Source organism: Phymastichus coffea, unplaced genomic scaffold, assembly GCF_024137745.1.
Source record: "Phymastichus coffea isolate CEN01 unplaced genomic scaffold, Cenicafe_Pcof_1.1 PCOF00140, whole genome shotgun sequence".
NCBI lineage: Eukaryota > Metazoa > Arthropoda > Insecta > Hymenoptera > Eulophidae > Phymastichus > Phymastichus coffea.
Window position 1 is genome coordinate 215,047 of NW_026706951.1, and position 19,680 is coordinate 234,726.

The 19,680-nt window shown below is 44.2% G+C and overlaps 2 protein-coding genes across 3 annotated transcripts; one reads left to right on the forward strand and one right to left on the reverse strand.

Moving 5' to 3' along the window:
* Nucleotides 1–938: 938 nt before the first annotated feature.
* On the reverse strand, nucleotides 939–3,453 carry LOC131671973 (RWD domain-containing protein 1). The gene is made up of 5 exons (XM_058948832.1): nucleotides 3,019–3,453; nucleotides 1,851–2,372; nucleotides 1,424–1,773; nucleotides 1,158–1,344; nucleotides 939–1,078 (listed from the first exon to the last, which is right to left on the reverse strand). The coding sequence occupies exons 2-5, from the start codon at nucleotides 1,918–1,920 to the stop codon at nucleotides 957–959; spliced, it is 729 nt and encodes a 242-aa protein (XP_058804815.1). The 5' UTR covers nucleotides 1,921–2,372; nucleotides 3,019–3,453; the 3' UTR covers nucleotides 939–956.
* A 1,164-nt stretch (nucleotides 3,454–4,617) lies between these two features.
* LOC131672014 (tubby-related protein 4-like) lies at nucleotides 4,618–18,169 on the forward strand. 2 transcript variants are annotated; one of them, XM_058948916.1, is made up of 17 exons: nucleotides 4,619–5,158; nucleotides 7,184–7,351; nucleotides 9,372–9,554; nucleotides 9,713–9,896; nucleotides 10,757–11,169; nucleotides 11,428–11,516; nucleotides 11,911–12,045; nucleotides 12,455–12,908; nucleotides 13,002–13,179; nucleotides 13,248–13,909; nucleotides 13,979–14,458; nucleotides 14,561–14,789; nucleotides 14,977–15,397; nucleotides 15,832–15,966; nucleotides 16,095–16,317; nucleotides 16,690–16,866; nucleotides 16,998–18,168. In XM_058948916.1, exons 1-17 carry the CDS (start codon nucleotides 5,063–5,065, stop codon nucleotides 17,112–17,114), a joined length of 4,344 nt encoding a protein of 1,447 aa, XP_058804899.1. In that variant the 5' UTR covers nucleotides 4,619–5,062; the 3' UTR covers nucleotides 17,115–18,168. The 2 variants fall into 2 exon arrangements, with proteins under 2 accessions (XP_058804900.1, XP_058804899.1); XM_058948917.1 differs by lacking the exon at nucleotides 7,184–7,351 and having other exon boundaries at nucleotides 4,618–5,158; nucleotides 16,998–18,169.
* The last annotated feature ends 1,511 nt before the right edge of the window (nucleotides 18,170–19,680 follow it).

Below are 19,680 nucleotides of genomic sequence, written 5' to 3' on the forward strand. Positions count from 1 at the left end.
CAATATAAAGCTATTCCACCAAACACTTTTAAAGGTAATTCATATGTTTTATAAAAAATAGTATAACATTATTTTTAAATTATATTTTAAATTGAGTTTGAGTTATGCCAGACAAGTCAAAAATAATGTTATAGTAATTATATTTATCAAATTTGTTAAATTTTTCGATGTTAAAATTACCTTATTACGGAAAATTGTTTGAATTATTAGTAATTCTGTACATTCAACGTCTTCTTCTAATAGACAGGTTTTTATAATTCAATATTACCTATTTTAATAAATTTAAATTTTTTCTTAGAGTGTATTTTTTACTATTAATTTTAGTCGAGATTATAATATTGAAAGCTAAATTGCATTTTTATTTAAAATTTATTATTTCGAGTATGATTATTATAAACCTGTTTTAAAATTATCACTGGTTATTGCACAATAACAACTGTAACATTTAGAATTTTGTTATTCTTTCATGGGCATTGAAACATGTCAAACTCCATGGTTATTCCATTAAGTCGTGATAAGTTAACATTATATCATAATTTAGATTTTAAAAAATTAACGAAATTAAAGATACGTAGCATACATTTTTAAGACAATAAATATGTAAAAATATAAATGTCCACACTTTCTTATTATAAAGTATAAAGCAAACATCTAAAAATTTTAATTAGACTTTATAAAGAAAGGATTATGACATTTTCAGGAAAAAGTATCAGCAAGATGCATTTACTTAAATAAAGCTTTATGAACAAAAATATTCCACTGTGTTGCTACACTGTTTATAAAAAGTATTTATCCTGGAGAATCCTCACTACTCTTAGTTCAATTTCATTGATATTCAATCACAGAAAAAGTTGAGTGCTCTAGGGAATATGAAAACCATAGATGTAATCTTCTCCTTTACCTTTCATGAATTCACATAATCACAACAGATGGTCAATGAATCGCAGTTTTCATGTTTATGAACTGTCATTATCGGTAGCACCTGGATTATAATCTGGATCATCATTGTCATCTTCATCATCCAAGTCAAGATCATCCAAATTTTGAAACAAACTCTCATCTACTTTGACTGCATCACCTTTGCATGTTATACATATATTATCATAAAACTATATATGGAACAATTGTTTTGACTATGGAATTTTCATTTTTCTTACCATCATCCAGGAACTTAAGGTCAGACTGATCTAGAGTTTTGTCCGTCATAAACAATTCTCGTCCAGTAAGTTTTTTGCCCTCTTTTTCAGCTAGCTCTCTTCTCTTGTTTATTCCTGTTTCTTCATTAAACTTTTCTTTCCACTTGAGAAATGTTTCAACTGTGACTCTTGTACCTTCAAACCTTTTCTAATAATTCAAAGTTCATAGAATGAATATTATGTTTTTGAAACTCATAATAAAAATAAAAAGATATTTATAAGCTTACTCTTTCAGCTTCCTCTTCTTCCTTCAACTTTCTAGCAGCATTTTCTTCTCTGCTAAACTTTGTTTTGTCCCACTGAAGATTCAACCAATCTTGTGCTATACTAACTAAGGTAAAAACCATTACAGTTCCCAAACTTTCATTCATAACTTGTTCTAAATCATGCATTAGTTTTTCAGTATCCTCTTCCTCTAAATTTTCTGTTTCCTCAATTGAAATAATAAGAGGTTCGTCTGGATAATTTACTGTGTATGTGAATTCCAGAGTACATGCTAATCCATTTTCTGTTTCTGGCTCGTACTCCTCAGATTTTATTATGATTGCAAACTTGTGATAAGGTTCAGTTTCTAGAACTAAAATTTGATGCATTGTTACACAAACTGTTGCAATTGAAGAAAATATACAAAAATATGAAAAAAATTTGAGGCACCTTCAAGTTCTCCGCAATAAATAGACTCCAATGCCTCGATTTCATCATACTGTTCCTCTTTGTAATTCATGATTGTTTATTTAACTAAGAATAAACTCTCAACAGCAGTCTCGATAATATTCAACAACAACTTATTTTAACAAACAACAGTGCAAAGTAAAGTTTTTATACTAAGATGTAACCTACGACAACCTAACCTTTAAATATTAAATATTTACGCTAAAAGAATCTCTTTAGATTTCAAGGAAATAAATAAGAGAAACAAAAATAATGTAATACTCTAAGAATTGATAACTGCTAATTGTATTAATTTGAGATCGGCGTCGAAAATGAAAAAGTAAATGAATGTTTTGCCATATATTCCTCGTGCATATTGTGCCGCTAATCGAACGACGCACATAACATGCAGGCTATCTTTTTCTTCTATTTGAATGGCTTTATCTGCTGTCACATTACAACTTGACTTATACCATAACCATAATCTTGGATGGCGGCAAAAATGAATAACTTGATGGAGTAAACCTTTTTAATATAATAATTTAAATGAATTTATTTTTAATTTAACTCTTGATTATATAATTTTATATTAAAGTAGATATAATCAAATATAGTGTTTTTTGTTATTGTAATATTGTCTAATTATAATGTTAATGTTATGTTAATAATTTTTTAAATTTTATTTAATAAATTTGAAATATTCATAGTCATATTAAAAATTTATATTTTATAGTTTTTTTTCTTACAACGTAATTATTGGTTAAAACCTTGTTATAGATGTATAAGACGGTAAAATAGATCCTCTAATTACCTGTTGACTTTTATGCATTTATTATATATCATGAATGCCACCAACGTGAAGTACCAGTTTTGAATTTGTATTAACCTTTTGTTCAACAATTTTATTTTTATTAATTAAAATTTGATTTAAATAATCGCGTTCTAATGCTCTTTTATTAGGTTTTATTTTTAATAATTCATTAAAATCATTAACATCACTCAACAAATGTTCACTATTGTTTGAAATGCCTAAGATGCTTGTCTCAGCGACAGACATGCTAATTTGAAAAAATTAAATTAATGAATTATTAAATGAAAAGAAGAATTGTAGAAAAGAATAACGAAAAGAATAACGAAAAGAATAGAGAAGATAAGAGAAAAGAAAGAATACCCTGTGAAATCTTTAAAGATGAATAACTTTGCAGAAATTTTCAGAGCAGATTTTCAAGCCAACCATTGCCCTCGCCTGAACTCGCGGACTCTCGCTTCCAGACTCGTACAGGCTACAGTCTGCGTTAGGAAAGTGGTCAACGGTGCACTTCACTTTAGTCCGTACACTCGTGGTTAGCGAGCTGGCTATGAATGTATAGGCTGAAACGTGCCTACGTGCCACTGGCCAATTTTTCTTAGGCTCTCGCCACATATGCGCATCTATTTATAGACGTACGATTACCCTCCTAATTATGCGGTTAACAAAAAAGTTGCAGTATAGAGCCTCTGCCCAACCGGATTTATGCATCTCAATGGCCCTCGCCACATATGCGCATACGCGCGCGTACGAGGGCCTCAGCTTGGCTCGGTGTCCAACGCCGTCGCTGCCGTCAGCACTGGCTGGTCAGCAGTGAGCACTGCAGTATATAGGCAGGGCTGGCAGGGACAAGCATGAAGCAACAGTAGAAGCGCGGCTATTTCGAATATTTCGATCAGCCGGCAGTACGATTTGGTCGGATTATTGGAGCTCTCTTGGAGCGAACAATGAATTCTCGAGGTGGGTTTATTTCAAGTCAAGACAAGGGAGCGAGCGAACCGCTCGAACAGCGTCTTCAGGCCCTCAATGAGGCTCCAATCAGCAGTAGGTACGAGCCTTTACGAGTCGCTCTCTTGTCTTTGGTGGCCAAAACTCCGATGCAAGGCAAAAGCCCGGAGATGTAAAAGCGCAGTTGTTTGGCCACTCGCGACACCTTGCGCAACCGAGGCAATCTACCGGATTGTCGCTGGCAGTGGCCCAGGGCCCTTCCAAAGGATTCGGAGGAATTGCTGCCGCCGTCGTCGCTGTCTCTCCCTGTTCGCGAGGCGGGGAGGGGGGGGCGGCGACGACGCAGCGGCGACGACGCAGCGGCCGCGGACACAATCAATACAATCGACGCATAGAGGGGAGAGAACAATTAGCCGGTCGCCCATTCCTGATCGCTGCCGAAATTGAATCATCTTCCAGATTTTAGTCGGAGATGCGCTTTTTCATGGTTGTTTGGCCGCTTGCAGACTTATAAATGGCCCATGATTCGTCAATTAGCAATGGCGCTTCGAGCTGCATATGCATCTTGATTAGCGATGCAGGCTCGATGCAACGACTGAACGGTTCTGTGCCACAATGACTTTCATATGCGTTGATCCAGTGGACGCTGTGGTGATATTGAACCGACATACAATCGACGCAGGCCGATAGCGAGGATGCGCGTCACAGTGTAATCTGATGGACGGCACAGCTTGACAAGCCCTCGAAAACACTGGGCTGCCGAAATGAAGCTCGGTTACCTTGAACGCATCAAACGAGAAAATGCCAATGATCCGTCATTAGGATCCCCACGCAAGCACGGGAAGACAGGTAGTGCAGGCGCGCAGTGCTTAGGTGCAGCTGCTCTTTGCGCATGCGGCGACCCTTAAACTATGGTTGGGCGCGCGCACACACTTTGCCGAGAGTGATACATTGGTCCTACCCTCTGGCGAGAGGCAGTAGGCACGAGGCTGCCAGCCGCGTCGTTGCGTCGTCGCGTCCACAGAGCGAGAAACCGATGTGCGACGACGAGGCCTGAGAAACATGGCGGACGAACAACAAAGCTCGTCCTCGTCGTCGTCGCCGTCGTCGTCGTCGTCGTCGTCGTCGCCGTCGCCGTCGTCGTCCTCGTCGTCCTCGTCGTCCTCGTCGTCGCCGTCGCCGTCGCCGTCGTCGTCGTCGTCGTCGTCGTCGTCGTCGTCGTCGTCGTCGTCGTCGTCGTCGTCGTCGTCGTCGTCGTCGTCGTCGTCGTCGTCGTCGTCGTCGTCGTCGTCGTCGTCGTCGTCGTCGCCGTCGCCGTCGCCGTCGCCGTCGCCGTCGCCGTCGCCGTCGTTGTTATCGTCGTTGTCGTCCTCACCGCGCTCGTGCGTCGTCGACACGTAGCGCAGTAGGCTAGCGAGTGATTCTGTGCCACGAGTGCCACGAGAAACGCTACGGGAGGATGCATTTGTACTTCGAGAAGAACGCCAACGCCAAGTGCGATTGTAACATCCTCTCGCTCAGCTGGATGGGTAAACTGCCCGACGAGCTGCAGGAGGTCAGTTCTCTACTTTGTCCGTTCGTTCGAGTTACTTTCCGACCAAATATAAGCTCTAAGCTGTTAGCTCTTGCAAACTAGCCGGCCATCCTGCGGAAAGTTGTCTCGTGAAAATTGAAACATCTAATGCACACGTAATGACTGCTTGGGCGCACTGTATGTGCCGACCTTCAATCGCGCGGCTACTTGTTCGAACGTACGAACGTCAAACGAATGCACCTACACGTACTGCCGACAAAATCAAAGAGTCGTGTGTGCGCCAGATGGATCGTGCAATTTGTCGACAATTAGAGCGGCGATCGATGCTTTTTTATTAATCTGTCGAGAGAAAAAAGCGGGAGCCGTAATGAGATTGCTGGTGTTTAGCTCGATTGGCGCGTTTCTTTCGCTCGCGCTCATGGCGTGACACACACGTCGTCGCGTGCTCGCTGAATCGGTAGGCGTTCGCCACGCGACAGAGTCACACTGGCCTTTTTTCCATCGGCATTATTACGCTGAAAATATCACGTGGTCGTCTAATCGTTGGCAGGCCCAAGGATGAGATAGGAACCGAAGGAGATATTAATAGTTGGTATAATGCGACCAAGAGCTCGGCCTGTCGACAGAAAAAGAAACCGCGACGCGCGCATGTCTGCATGAATTCGCAGCCGACCAACCATTGATTGGCAGTTGCGTCAATGCACTTATTTTTCGGGGAGGATTGAATGTAACTGCAGCTGATATTCAGCTGCGCGCTAGGGCTGGGTTTCTAACTTGGAAGCATGCTAAGGAGGTGCATGATCGATACGATAAGACGACAGCCGAGAGCAATGTGGCACATTGTGACCTTAGGTTCATAGATTCCCATGGCCTAATACTTGTCTTTTTTCTCTTTTCGTCTTTTCCAATGCCATTCGAGTGCGAGCTGCGATTTCATTGGGATTTTATTGGAATTTCATTGCTCCCAAGAATATACAAGGCAGTTGTACTGTCAGTCTCGAGGGTCAATGATGGCGCTCGAGCTTTTAAACTTGACAAACGTTCAGCATTGCTTCCAAGTAATTATTTGGGAAATCGATTTTTGTGTTAGACCGTTGGCAATCGGCCGCGGACCATCTTTCGTCTGTTCGTTCGACGATGAAGAGAATAAAAAGAAGTCACTCGCGAATGACTCGACGGCCTGCCCTGTCTCTGTCCTCCACTTGCATGCGAGCACGCACGCGTTAACCAATAGGCCTTGAACGACGAAAGTTAGGCTGCGTGGTGTCTCGGAAAGAGAAAGGAAAAGAAAGGCGTGCCGGCGATTAGACTAAGGGAAACGAATGACAGCACGGTCTCTCGAGCCCCCTCGGGTTTGTCATTGGTTAGTGAAAGAAGAAAACTGCAGCTAATAACAGAAAACGATCCCTCGTTCGTGCTAATTTTTAATCCGCGCTAATTGCGGAGCGGACCGGCTACGCTTCTGTACGAACCGGCTAGGGGATGTAAAGGCGCTTTCGCAGACTGCGGGAGCCCGGGGAGAGAAGCTAATTTTATTTATCGAGGCTTTTAGTCTCTGTCGGCGCGTGTCAAATTTGACGTCGAGTGCGAAAAGCGTTGTCCGCGTGGCGACCATTCGTAGCAAAGCGTAGCGTCCAAAACGTAGCGGCCAAATTAACAAGGCTCAGGCTTCGAGCGCAAGTCTACTTGTGCAACTTTACTGCCACGGATGTACATCAGGCTTAACGAGCGTTCAATCAGCTCCGCCAGCAATCCTTTAGCGGCACATTTAGCGAGCGAACAACAGACGAGACATCGAATCTCCCTTTGGCCGACAGAAAGGATTTTATCCAAGACGATAGCGCGTACGAGAGCTCGCTTTGCCCCTTGTCGGCGATTGCTTCGCGGCTTCTTTATCCGATCTGATTAATCGTGGACCGTGAAAAGCGACGATAATTAACGAAAAGGAGCTTGAACGGTTTTGCCGCACTGGAAACTGATCTGGCGAGCGAGTCGAACGACTGCGCTGCTTCTTTCGGTCTTCTGGCAAGCGTGCCTCTGTTGCAGGACGAGAGCTGGAAGCTGTACAGGCGCAAGTACTACCAGGAGGGCTGGCTGGCGAGCGGCAACGCGCGCGGCCTCGTCGGCGTCACCTACACCACCTCGCACTGCCGCACCAGAGTGCCCGAGCTGCCGCTGCGGGCCAATTACAACCTTCGCGGGCACAGGAGCGAGGTACGAACCACGTCCCTCCTCGTTCGGCAATGGCTTTGTGGCAACAAACGGGCTGGCGGCTCGCGCGTAGGCCTACGAGCAGCTTTCGCTTTCGCCGCGGATTAGCACTCGACGAATACCCGAGACAGAGGGAACTGTTGCCGTGCACAAGTGGACGAGGCTCGTTTTCGTGCCAGGTGCAACGCGACGACTTGTCGAGCCTCTTGCGGAATACCTGCCACTTCTTATCTCTGCTCGATCCTCCACAGTGTCATTTGCCTCGCTCGATTATCCGAACCTAACCAAAGACCATCAAAGTTCATGGATTGCAAACCTTACGAGAATAAAAATCAGCAAAGTGCTGTCACGTGCTCTGCGGACATACTCGACAACACCTGACTTATCGATTAATTCTGCCATTCAACGGCGCAGTTTATCCGCTTTTTACAACCTCGGCTTTTCTTCTTTGTCGACTAACGACTTGCACTTTCTCCGAGCTCCGCTTTTTTACGACTGCGATTTTCAGTCGCCACTTTTAATTGCAGGTGCCTTTTTACGCAAAAACTTGGTTTAGCTGCCGCTCTTTGCCAAGGGGGCTGTGAAATATCGCATTTCTCTCACACGTTCATACGATCACGTTTACTTGCTTTCACCACTATTTTTTTAATAATTGGCATTACCGACCAACATGATCGCGTAATCGAATGGAATATTGGATCAAGTATATTGTTTGATTAAGCAACCAAAATTATGAAGGGTACGTTGACTCTTACTACTCACCAACGAAAAGCGACCGAGCGAGAACGACTGGAATCAATTACCGCTCGGGCGAGAAGGGAAAGGGGAGCCAGCTGCCAACAGCAGTGGTAGCACATAGTAAATACGAACAAAAAGAAAATCAGCACATCTCTCTCTCTCTCTTTCTCTCTCGATTTATTTCCTCTTACATATCGGCTCGCTGTTTGCAGCAGCGAAACGTGCTTCATGCAGGAAATCCAGTGGTTCGATATGAGCCTCACGCGAAATAATAAACGTGCAGAGGAGAAATTAAGAAGTCGGGAAAATATTCGACAGGGTGGAGGAAGCCAAGAGAAAGGGAGAGGATAGAAGAAACCGACTCGATTCCTTAGGAGCGGAGCAATAAGCAAAGAGCGCGGCTTGTTGCTAGAGACGCGTTTGTGGACGGTTATTGCTTGCGTAAGGATACTCATATTGAAAAGCGCGAGATAAGAAGCTTCGAAGGGGTAGTTTTGCAATATGTCGCTCTCGAGAATATATTTGTATTGTCTTTTCTTGCTCTTTTTTATTGTTCTTTCGTCGTTCAGCGAAATAACTCTTGTAGATATTCAACGAAAGCTTCTCTGGGCAGCTTAGAAAAGTGAACATAATTGAGAAAAGATAATGATACCAAAGTCGTTTGTGTATCCATGAGTAAAACATTTTCCGGGAACAGAAAGCTGAGGTGGGTGTAAACACATTTCAAAGGAAAGATAAATAATAGGATTGACTTTGTCGCGCAAAGGTAGGTAAGAAAATCCCTTATACTCATAAATCGCAGATTTGCATACGTATATGTAAAATATTGATAATTCAACGAAATATAACAGAAAATTGGAATGTTAGTCCAAGTGTGTAGGGATCAACCGAATAAAACCACGTAAGCTTTTTTCCAAATAGTATTATTTTGCATTGGAAAGTTGCAGAATAATACAAGAATAAATAGAATATAGGCCGCGATACATCGCATTGTTCTGGTTTTCTTCGTAAATAATCTATGTTGATAAAGTTTTTAGAAGTCGGATATAGAAAAAAAAAAGAAAAGGGATAACGATGAAATTGATTGGTTGAACTGTTTGAGCTCGTCTGATGTGCAACCGAATGTAGTCGGCAGAGAAGCGATCCAACTCGTGGTTCGATTAAAGTTGCTTGTGCAAGACTACAATTGTCCTGCGGTATCGGTGGCTTGTCGGCGCGGCCAAGCGCGAAAAAAGCTCCGCGCGGAATACGTGGGCCGATCGCTTAGTTGGCCTCCGGTGCGCAGGTGATCCTGGTAAAATGGAACGAGCCGTACCAGAAGTTGGCCTCGTGCGACAGCACGGGAGTGATCTTCGTCTGGATCAAGTACGACGGGCGATGGAGCATCGAGTTGATCAACGACCGCAACACGCCCGTCACGCACTTCTCCTGGTCGCACGACGGACGTATGGCGCTCATTTGCTATAAGGTGAGTCCTTGTCTCTTGTCCAATCGACTGGCGGCCGCAGGCCTCGCGACCGGTTCGCGACCGGTCCGCGACGAACGAGCAATTAGCAGCTGGCGGTAGTCTTAGTCGAGCTCTCTTAGTCAATCGCATTTCCTCTGCATTTTGGAAATCCAATCAAGGATGGCTTCGTGCTGGTGGGTAGCGTGGCGGGCCAGCGCTATTGGTCGTCGATGCTCAACCACAAGGCCGTCATAACGTGCGGCATCTGGACGCCCGATGATCAGCAGGTTTACTTCGGCACGACAGCCGGCCAGCTCATCGTTATGGACGTTCACGGCGCTATGGTCTCCGAGGTTCAACTTGGTAAGCATCCTTCGTTGTTTCGCACTGAGCTTTTCATTGCTGAGCATTCGACCCGATTTCACTCATTGGTGGCTTGACAATCTTGCGCGCCACGTCGGTAATTCCTGAAAAGTGAATTTCATTTCAAGTTGCAAACGTCGATGAAAACTTACCGAAAACCGAAAACTCCGAGAAGGCTGAATCCGTATAAGAGCGCGGACGTGGGCTCAACTTTCCATCGATATTCATTACTGCCGAGCAATGCGACAAGTCTGTGCGATATCCAGTTTGCGCAAGATGCGATCGCAGAGTGTCAAGCTCGCGTGAAATGTCTTGGATGCTTTTCTCTTTGTTTTCCTTCGATCGCCGTTCTTTTTTAGAATAAGCCGTAAGCCACGCACAATGCAACGATATCAGTTTTCACGCTATGCTGCCAATTCACAGTGGCATTAAAACGAGCGAGAGAACAAAACCTGCTCTTGGTGATGGATGTTGCGTGCAAAAGGTCGGCAAAATCCAGCCAGTAGCGAAAGTTTTGCCCTCGTTCTTGCTTGCGAGCGAGTGGATTTTCCGCGAATAAAAATGTGGTTTTTTTAAAAAGTTTAAAAAGCGAGCTGGAAGCTACATAAAATGGAGTTTGCCTGGCTTGTGGATCACTTGTATTTTGATTTGAAAGGCGGCAAGCGACTCGACACCAGAGCAGAATGAACTGCTCCGTCAACGTACTGTCGATGACTGGAGACGATCGAACGTACGTGGCCTTGAAGCCTTTGGCAAATCATTCGCGCTCGCTTGCCGTGCACTCGTAGACCAGAAGCGCAATAACAAGTAGCAGCAGTAGCAAGTAAAGTTTCATCCACTGCCTCGACGAACAAACCTAGGTGCCGGTGTGACGTCGATGGCGTGGTCAGCGGAAAAGTTCAAATTAGAGGAGGACGACGAGGAGGACAACAACGAGGACGAGGAGGAGCGCGAGGAGGAGCGGGAGGAGGAGCGGGAGGAGGAGGCTACGCCCGCGAAGTCCAGCCGTTCGCGAGTTTTCGTGCTGGCGGTGTGTCTGGCCGACGGCTCGGTCGTTCTGCTTCGCTCGTTCGACGACGTCTCGCCGGTGACCATTCACACGGGACTGCGACCGCCGCTGCACGCCGAGTGGAGCAACTCGCGCACGGTGCTCGCTGTCGCCGGCAGCAAGGACCAAGAGCAGTGCTACCAAAGCTCCGAGTACACGAATCTGCTCAAGTTCTACTCCGACAACGGAGTGCTCACCTACACCATCGTCATACCCCACACGCAGGTTGGTTTTTTCGGGTTCGCGCGCGGGCGCTGTATTAAGCTCAGTCGCGACCGGATTCGTAGCCATGCCAACGCAGTTCTCCTTTGTCCGGACTCGACAGAGCAACGCCATCGTTCGGAGTGCGATAAGTCGCTTTCGTTTGGCGCATTTAATTATGCATCTCTCGTTCACTGCGTCGTTGTTGTCGTCAAAGGCAATTGCCAAATCTGCCGAGGGCACGACGATGAGGCGGACAGCTCAGCGGGACTTTGTTTTCAGAGTCCGGTGACCGCGATGACGTGGGGTCACAACGACCGTCGGCTGTTCATCGCCACGGGCACCCACGTTCACGCTGCTTGGGTATCCAGGTGAGTCGATTATTCCTTGATCAGGCTCCTTCTGGCTCCCGCGAGAGATTAGTCTTGGACCGCTGCGTTTCCACTGTAACGTAGCTTCCTCCTTTTCCTCTTTCCCTCGAGTTCCTCCACGAGGTTGGACGCAACTCTCGATTGCACTTTGCGAATTGCAAGTCCTCCAACCATCTTTCTATTCATCTTTCTTGCGCAAATTTTCCTATCTCCTGGCTCTTTCCAAGGACTCCTTGGCAAATCAATTGCTACTGATGAACGCGCGGCGGAATCAGAGCCCACTCGAGCTAACTGGGCGAGGTGCTTGCTCGCGTCAAGCCCGGCTCACGTCAGAACAGTCGGAACGTTAATTAAGAAAGAAAACAGCGCGATTATCTCGGGCGCGATGTTGCAGAGGAGTGGGCTCGCTGCAGCTGCTATCGAGGCTGGCTTTAAAGGCAGCCTTAACTAAGGAGTCGTCAGTACAACAGCTGCCACTGCCACCGAGACTCAAGGCACTGGTGTCGGGTCTCTTCGCCAGCACTATCCGGTGAGTGTTTCGCTCTCCCTTCCTGCGCTCCGCGTGTATGCACGGTGCAGTAGACGCGGAACGCGCGCCCTCGGGGCGTCATCGTCGATCGATAACCGGCGTCTGCTGCGCTTTCGCGAGGGGGTTCTGCCGGCCGATTCTCATCTTCGCGGTCCATTTGGAAATCGAACTCGAGGCAAGATTCGTTTATCCTCGCGCATCGAAGACTCAATCGACAGGCCAATCGCGTCCGAGAAGAGGAAACGAGACAAACTCGCGTCGCGGCTACTGACAGCCTGGCGATTACAAAGGGGGCGGAGACTTTGCGCGCAAGGGAACTTGCTACGAGCGGGTAGTCGCCGTACTCAGGCGGACGTCGAGAGCGCACAAGCTAAACACTGAATAACGATCGCTCGTTCGCATGCGACAGCTCGTGCGTCCCCAAGCCGCAGGAGCTGCGGCATTTCGTGTCACGTCCACCGCCGTTGGGCGGTCGCCTGCACTGCACGATGCTACGCAATCCGGGTGACCCGCCGCACAGCTACACACTGTACGTGGAGTATCTCGGCGGGCTGGTGCCACTACTGAAGGGTCGTCGCACGAGCAAGATCCGCCCGGAATTCGTGATTTTCGATCCGGAAATGGGCCACGAGGTGACCGCCGGCGAGCCGACGAGCGGTGCCGGCACCTACGAGCAGCTGGCGACAGCCACACTGGCCTCCTGCAGCGACGACTCGGACAGCGAGCGCGACAGTACCGCGGAGCTATGCGGTGGCTCGCCGAGGTTCATGCGCAAAAACCGACGCAAGTGCAGCGGCTTTTACGAAAGGACTGGCTGTCACAGCGACGACGCCGAGGTCAACTACGTCGACACTTTGCCGGAGGTCAGTTTCGCTTTTCGCCCCATCTTTTTCCGAACAAAGATAGTTCGCTAGTGATTGCCGCTCCAAGTCAAATTTCGTTACACCGCCGTGCAGAATGCGAAGCTGGTGGAGGTTACCTCGAACATTTGGGGCACCAAGTTCAAGTTCCACGGACTGACCGACTCCGTCCCGGCGAATCTCGGCCGCGTCACATACCGGCCGTCGCTACTGCATCTGCAACCGAGACAGATGACTCTTGTCATCACCGAGCTAAGCGACAACTTGCCCGCAGGTACGCCCGATCTCGCGCGACGTTTGCTCGTTCCGGCCGCCAATTCAACAGAGGACTTTGCTCGATAGGTCCCGACCCTACGTTCAACCCCAACCTGTTCTCCGAGGACGAAGAGGATAGCGCCCAGTCGGACGGGTGTTGCGCCATCAACGTCCAGCAGCACCAGCAGCTGCAGCAGCAGCAGCAGCAGCAGCAGCAGCAGCAGCAGCAGCAGCAGCAGCAACAGCAGCAACAGCAGCAGCAGCAGCAGCAGCAGCAGCAGCAGCAGCAGCAGCAGCAGCAGCAGCAGCAGCAGCAGCAGCAGCAGCAGCAGCAGCAGCAGCAGCAGCAGCAGGAGCAGCAGCAGCAGCAGGAGCAGCAGCAACAACAGCTGCATATGCCGCAGCAGCAGCAGCAACAACAGCTGCATATGCCGCAGCAGCAAGAGCAGCAGCAGCCGGTCCTGCCGATCATAGCGCCAATGACGAACTCGCGAGGCTGCAGTCGCGCGACCGGCCAAACGATTGCGGTTACGTCGCTGCCCGTCGTCACCGAGGCGCACACGCAACTCGAGGACGAGTTCGGCCTCGTAGCGAGCTACTGCGATACGGTGCGCGCCGTCGCTGGTCCGCATCATCATCGTAGCGCCTACGCGCCAAGATGCTACGACGTGCCGGCGCTGCAGAGCCCGAAGAACACCGTGGCACCGACGCAGATTCTCATCGCCAGCTCGAGTCCGGCTGCCACGCTGGTGAGTAGCATCGCGATTCGCGGCACTTGCAAGAGCAAGCTCTACGAGAGCACCCGTACGATTGGACAGGGCGAATACGGGAACGGCGTGCAACGAATGAAGAGCTCGCTGGCGGACCAGCACGGTGCCATGAGCAGTTTGATCAAGAAGGATTGCGAGCTGGTAATCGGCAACGGCAATAGTAAACTGGTGTACGCGCCAAGTTTATACACGCCTCGCTCGAGCGGAGGGCCATCGTCGACGCAGTGCTGTTTGCAGTCACCTCAACCGCGACAACCATCGCTCAATTATGCTTACACCAATGGCATCGCCAGCAATAACAATCACAATAGCAATAGCAATAGTGAGCAGTACAAAGCTGTTGCAGCTGCTAATAACAACAGCAGCAGCATCGTGCATTCGAAGAATAGTTTCAATGCTGCCGAGGTGAATGGCCTCATCGTTAGTGGTGTGCTGGCTAAAGTGGCGAGCAATGGCACCGCTAGCTCGATTGCGGACGAGACTGACGAGCAGCCGGACAACGTATCGGCGCTTAAGAGTCAGTTCCAGGTAAGTAAACACAAATAAACAGTTCGATTAAACATTCATTTAATCGCAGTACTTACCTTCGAACCGACCATACAAAAGAATAATAAAAATACGTACACCCAGTTCCAAGCGGTGCATCGCACTCCAACAGTAGTGAGCATCGGACCAACGCAATTCTCAACCAACTCGATAGTGCGCAGCTGCAGCGTGGGCTATCTCGACCTCGTCGACGCGCAAATCGTGCCTTGTGACGTTGCGCTGAACATGCTGCGCAAAGACGCGCCCAACAAGCGACTTTTTCTCATCTCCAAGAAGAGCAAGAGAAGACGACGTTGTAGTAAGGATAACAACGGTTAGCGACTTGTTTCTTCTAATTGAGCGAGACAAAATACATTGTATTTGTTGTTTTTGAAACAAGTGCTCGATATTCGGGACTCGACGAATTGCAAAATCTAAATACAACATCAATAAAATGATTCATCAATAAAAATGTTAAAATGTATCCTTCAAAATAATACTTATTCTCTGGCCGCTCACAGTGAAAGAGGCAAACAACGGTAGCGGCAACGGCAGCGTCAGCGTCAGCGGCAGCAACAGCACCAGCAACAGCAACAGCACCGTCATACATAGAACGACGAAGCCACGGCTAGGCGATTGCGGCAAGTCGCGCAGTCTTGACTCGAGCGAGTTATTCCCATCGACGGAACAGATTATTGCGATGCCACCACAACTGACCGAACACGCAGAGGAGACGTCATCAACTGCGTCGATTAGCGAAGCTGCTCAAAATGAAATTAATATGCGCAAGGAAGCCATCAATCAAATGGAATCGCGCCGTGTTAAAGAAACTATCGAAGCACTGTCTAGAGCTGCTCAGTTGGAGTGTGTTAATCAGAAGCAAACAACGGCAAATGCTGCTAATGCTGCTAGTTCCGAGATGTCATGCTTGTCATCTATTAAGTAAGTCATATTTAGACAGACATGTTTTTACGTGGATAGTTGGAGGGTCGGAAGCAAAGAGATATAATTGTTTTTCGGTAATCACGATTTCATAGTACTTTTGCTCAACTGGATTTAAACTGATAAGTTATTTAAATCGACGCACCGAAAAAATAAATCAGTTATACAATAATCTTATAATGTCGAATAGTCATTAAATAATTGCAATTGAACTATTTACGTTGACGATCATTCCTGGAATATATCATAAATTTATCATTGAACGATGTATCTCATTTCTTCGTAGAAATTAAAATCATTTATCATTTCAATTACCACTAAATAATAAACTTAAATAGAAAACTGGCAATTGATATTCATATTCAATAAATAACTAAACTTACCAAAGTCATGAAAAGGACTTTAAGCATAAAAAAGTGTGTATCAATTTATAGAGGATCCAGCGTCAGTACATCCATGACGTCGTCCCTGGACGGTTTGGCTTCGAGACTAGATGGTCTGGCAGTGAAACTTGGCGAGTTAGAGGACTGTCACTCGCTTCCACCACCGTCGCCTCGACCATCTACGAGGTCAGTATGTTCAGTAATCTTCGCCAAACACAAACAAGTAACTTGGCTTTATCGCAAAACACTTCTGTAAAGAGAAAAAAAAGAGCATTGAGCAAGGCTAAGGAAGTTAAGAAAGTTTTCACTTACAGATTACCAAGAAGCTCTTCAAGTAGTCCCGCAACCTCAAAGAAGAGCAAACGAGCCGCCTCGGCTTCACCGATCAGGAGGCGACTGCTATCGAGTCCCCTGCTGAACAGGAAATCGCGCAAAAATCGTAATGAAAGTTCGGACGAGGAGGGTCTTATAGGACAGGACGACACCTCGGACTACCGTGATCTTGAGACTTTCCAAAAGGCACAGCTTCGGCAAAAGGTTTCAAAAGCAACTCTTTTCTTTTTATTTAAACAAATAATCATTTGTTTTGTGCATGGAGCGCGCGCGCGCGCGCGCGCGTGTGTGTGTGTGTGTGTGTGAAACTTCTACAAGGAAAATTACTCAGTTATTTCCAGTATTGAAAAATAGAAATGATTTATTTAGACGTTTGTATAATTCTTCCTTTTTTACAATGTCTAAAAAGAAAATCTTTTTTTACATATTTATACAACAGAAAAAAATTTGATGGCTAACTACTTTCTTTACTTTTGTTGTTACTACTATTTACAATGTTTATACAAAGGAAAAAAGTTATAAGAAGCGTTAGCTCTTGTGACTCGTTATTCACTGAGGATAAACGATTATTTATAGTTGAAAAAGAGGGGTGGTCACTACGGATACGAGTCCGCAGCAACCAAGAGAGAAATTATAATGCATAACAAGGCACCAATGTGGAATGAAGCTAATCAAGTTTATCAACTCGATTTCGGAGGTAGAGTCACTCAAGAGAGTGCCAAAAACTTTCAGATTGAGTTTCGGGGAAATCAGGTAATTTGTAAGGGTTTTTTCTCTCTCGATAAGTTTTCTTTCGCAAGTAAGAAAACAAACAGAGCTTTTAAGAATAACGAGTGCACATTTTTTCCAAAATAAATATTCACGGCTGCATTCTTTCCAAACAGGTGATGCAGTTTGGAAGAATCCAAGGAAACGCTTACACTCTAGATTTTCAGTATCCGTTTAGCGCTATACAAGCCTTTGCCGTTGCACTGGCAAGTGTCACGCAGAGGTTAAAGTAAACCCAAAAGAAAAATGTAAATTTTTTGCGTTGGGCTTAAATATGCATACTCTGACAGGTATATACATAACATACAACGTATTTTTTTAAATTAATGTTTACACATAAATATTCATGTATTCTCCGTCATTCTCAAAACAAAATATTCTCCATTGCACTGAGAGAAGTTACATAGTCAACCAAGTTTTTTTGTTCAAAAAAAAGATCTCCTTAGAGTTTTTGCGTTCATTTACATAATGGATAATTGTAGAAAAATGACCAGAAAAACTAAAAAATGTTAAAATTGTAATATTCTTATAAAATAGTTAAGAAACAACTTTATTTGGTCGAGCTAACTATTTCTCTCAGTGTCTCACTCAGAAAAAAGTTGAAGAGAACATGCACACACACCGACATTTCGATTACAAAATTTTTCGAAAGTAAAGTCGTTAAGTATTACCACTGTCAGGGTTTTAGTTTTTTCCAGTGTAATCAACACCAGCCTAATTGTAGTATTATGATTGTAATAGCACGTATTGGCTGACCAAGGCCTTGTCTAACTCATAGACAAATTGGTATAGTAACACAATTAATTTCATGCGATATAAATTACACAAAAATTATTCTTGCAGTGAAATACAGATTTAAAAAAAATAATAGCATTTTGAAAGTTAATCAAATGAATCTTGAATATTTTGGAAACTCAGGAGAAAAAGGTATTGTAGCAAGTAAAGAGAGCTCTGTGTTATTACTTAGTCGTATGTAGGTATTTTTACGCAAGTGATTTGCAAGGTCCGATGATTAAGCGAGATTTATAAGCGCTATACGCGCGTAAAGTTTTGTACATAGAAAACAATAACTTGATAAAAGGAGGAAACAAAAATAAGAATCTCGAGCAATTCTGCAAAACCCATCGTCGATGAGATGCTTTATAATTCTCGTAACCGTCCAAGACGTTTTATGTTGAAAAAGTCCCGTTTTTAACGTAAATAAACGGCATCGACGTGGCGCGTAACAAGCGAGATACATTCGTATAATTTATTAGCATTCTTGACTTAATACGTTAATATTATTATTATTATTATTATTATTATTATTATTATTATTATTATTATTATTATTATTATTATTATTATTATTATTATTGTCATTATTATAATTGTAATAGCAAAATTTTTCATACTATACGTAGGATAAACGATATATTATATGTATATGTGAACTCCACTCGTGCTATTTAATTTTTTTTCACCATGGCGTCTTTTAATAAGCCACATTGTTTTAACTTATATATAACATATGGTAATTGTATAATCAAGCCAAGAATGAGAAACAAAAACAAAAATGCACGAGTGCGAGTGCTCGGTTGTTCGATCAACTTAAATTCTATTTTATGCTGAAGTACGAGCTTCGCTGTAGGGAATCAAGTGAAATTGTTTAGAACCACTTTTTTCAGCAGAAAAAAAATTCTAATCCAACGAGAACATTGAATGTCTTTAAAAAAAGAGAAGTATATACTGTAACAATAATAATAGGAAAAAATAATACTAAGAAAATTTCAAACAACATACTAAAGACAAAGTTGATTCTAAACTGTTTCAAGTGTTCCCGCGCAAAACCATCGGGCCTGAACTGCTTGCTTCAACATAAATATAAAAGTAAAACCTAAACTATACTTCGATCAAACTGATACAAGTACAGTTTCGACAGAGCCTTAATCATTGGCCAGGAAAACGACCTAAAGTTTATGAACAATAAGTTAATAAAAAGGCGAGTTTTTCTGCTTGCGGTTGGTTTTACAAAAGCAAAACAGAAATCGCAAAACACACGACAGCAAATTCACGAATGAAAGAAACTGCACGTTTTGTACAAAAAAAAAATAATTAAAAGAATGAAAAATCAGCTAGTATGTTTTCGGTCATCATGCTCAAGTCATTCATTATTTTTAATTGTTAAATTTTTACGTCATTTGTGAAATCTTTGTTTCTTTATCGTTTACTCTTGGAGTTCTGTGCAATTAAGAAAAAGATGTTTTACGATATCAGTTGATTGAAGAACAGAACAACAGTAATAAAAGCTGTGAAGTAAAAAGGATGTGAAAAAATTTCGTGACTGACATATGTAATAAAAAACGTAGGATGTATATGACACTATATACGACTTTACAAGTTCTATAATCAATTGTATCATTGTTGTTTTCTATGATGAGAGGGCATTGTTATTTATTCAGTTTTGCCATGGAAATAACGAAAAATATTCTAGACATATGTGCAATAGAATTTTGTTACTGAGTATGCATTGAACAAACGACCATCTATCTTTGTAAATAAAGAAGTGAAAGTCAAGATAAATGAATTTTTTGTTACCGATCCACTAAATTAATGATATGATTAAGTTATTTTCAATGATTAAGTTATTTTAATGCTTACATCATAGTAAAAGCATTTAAATATCTTTGCTATATTTTAGGTAATGTAAATTTATATTAATAATTTTTACTTGAGGCAATAAAAAAAATTTGAAAAAAATAATCTTTTTAATTTATAAAATTTTTTATATATAGGGCTTTATATAATAAAATCATTCTT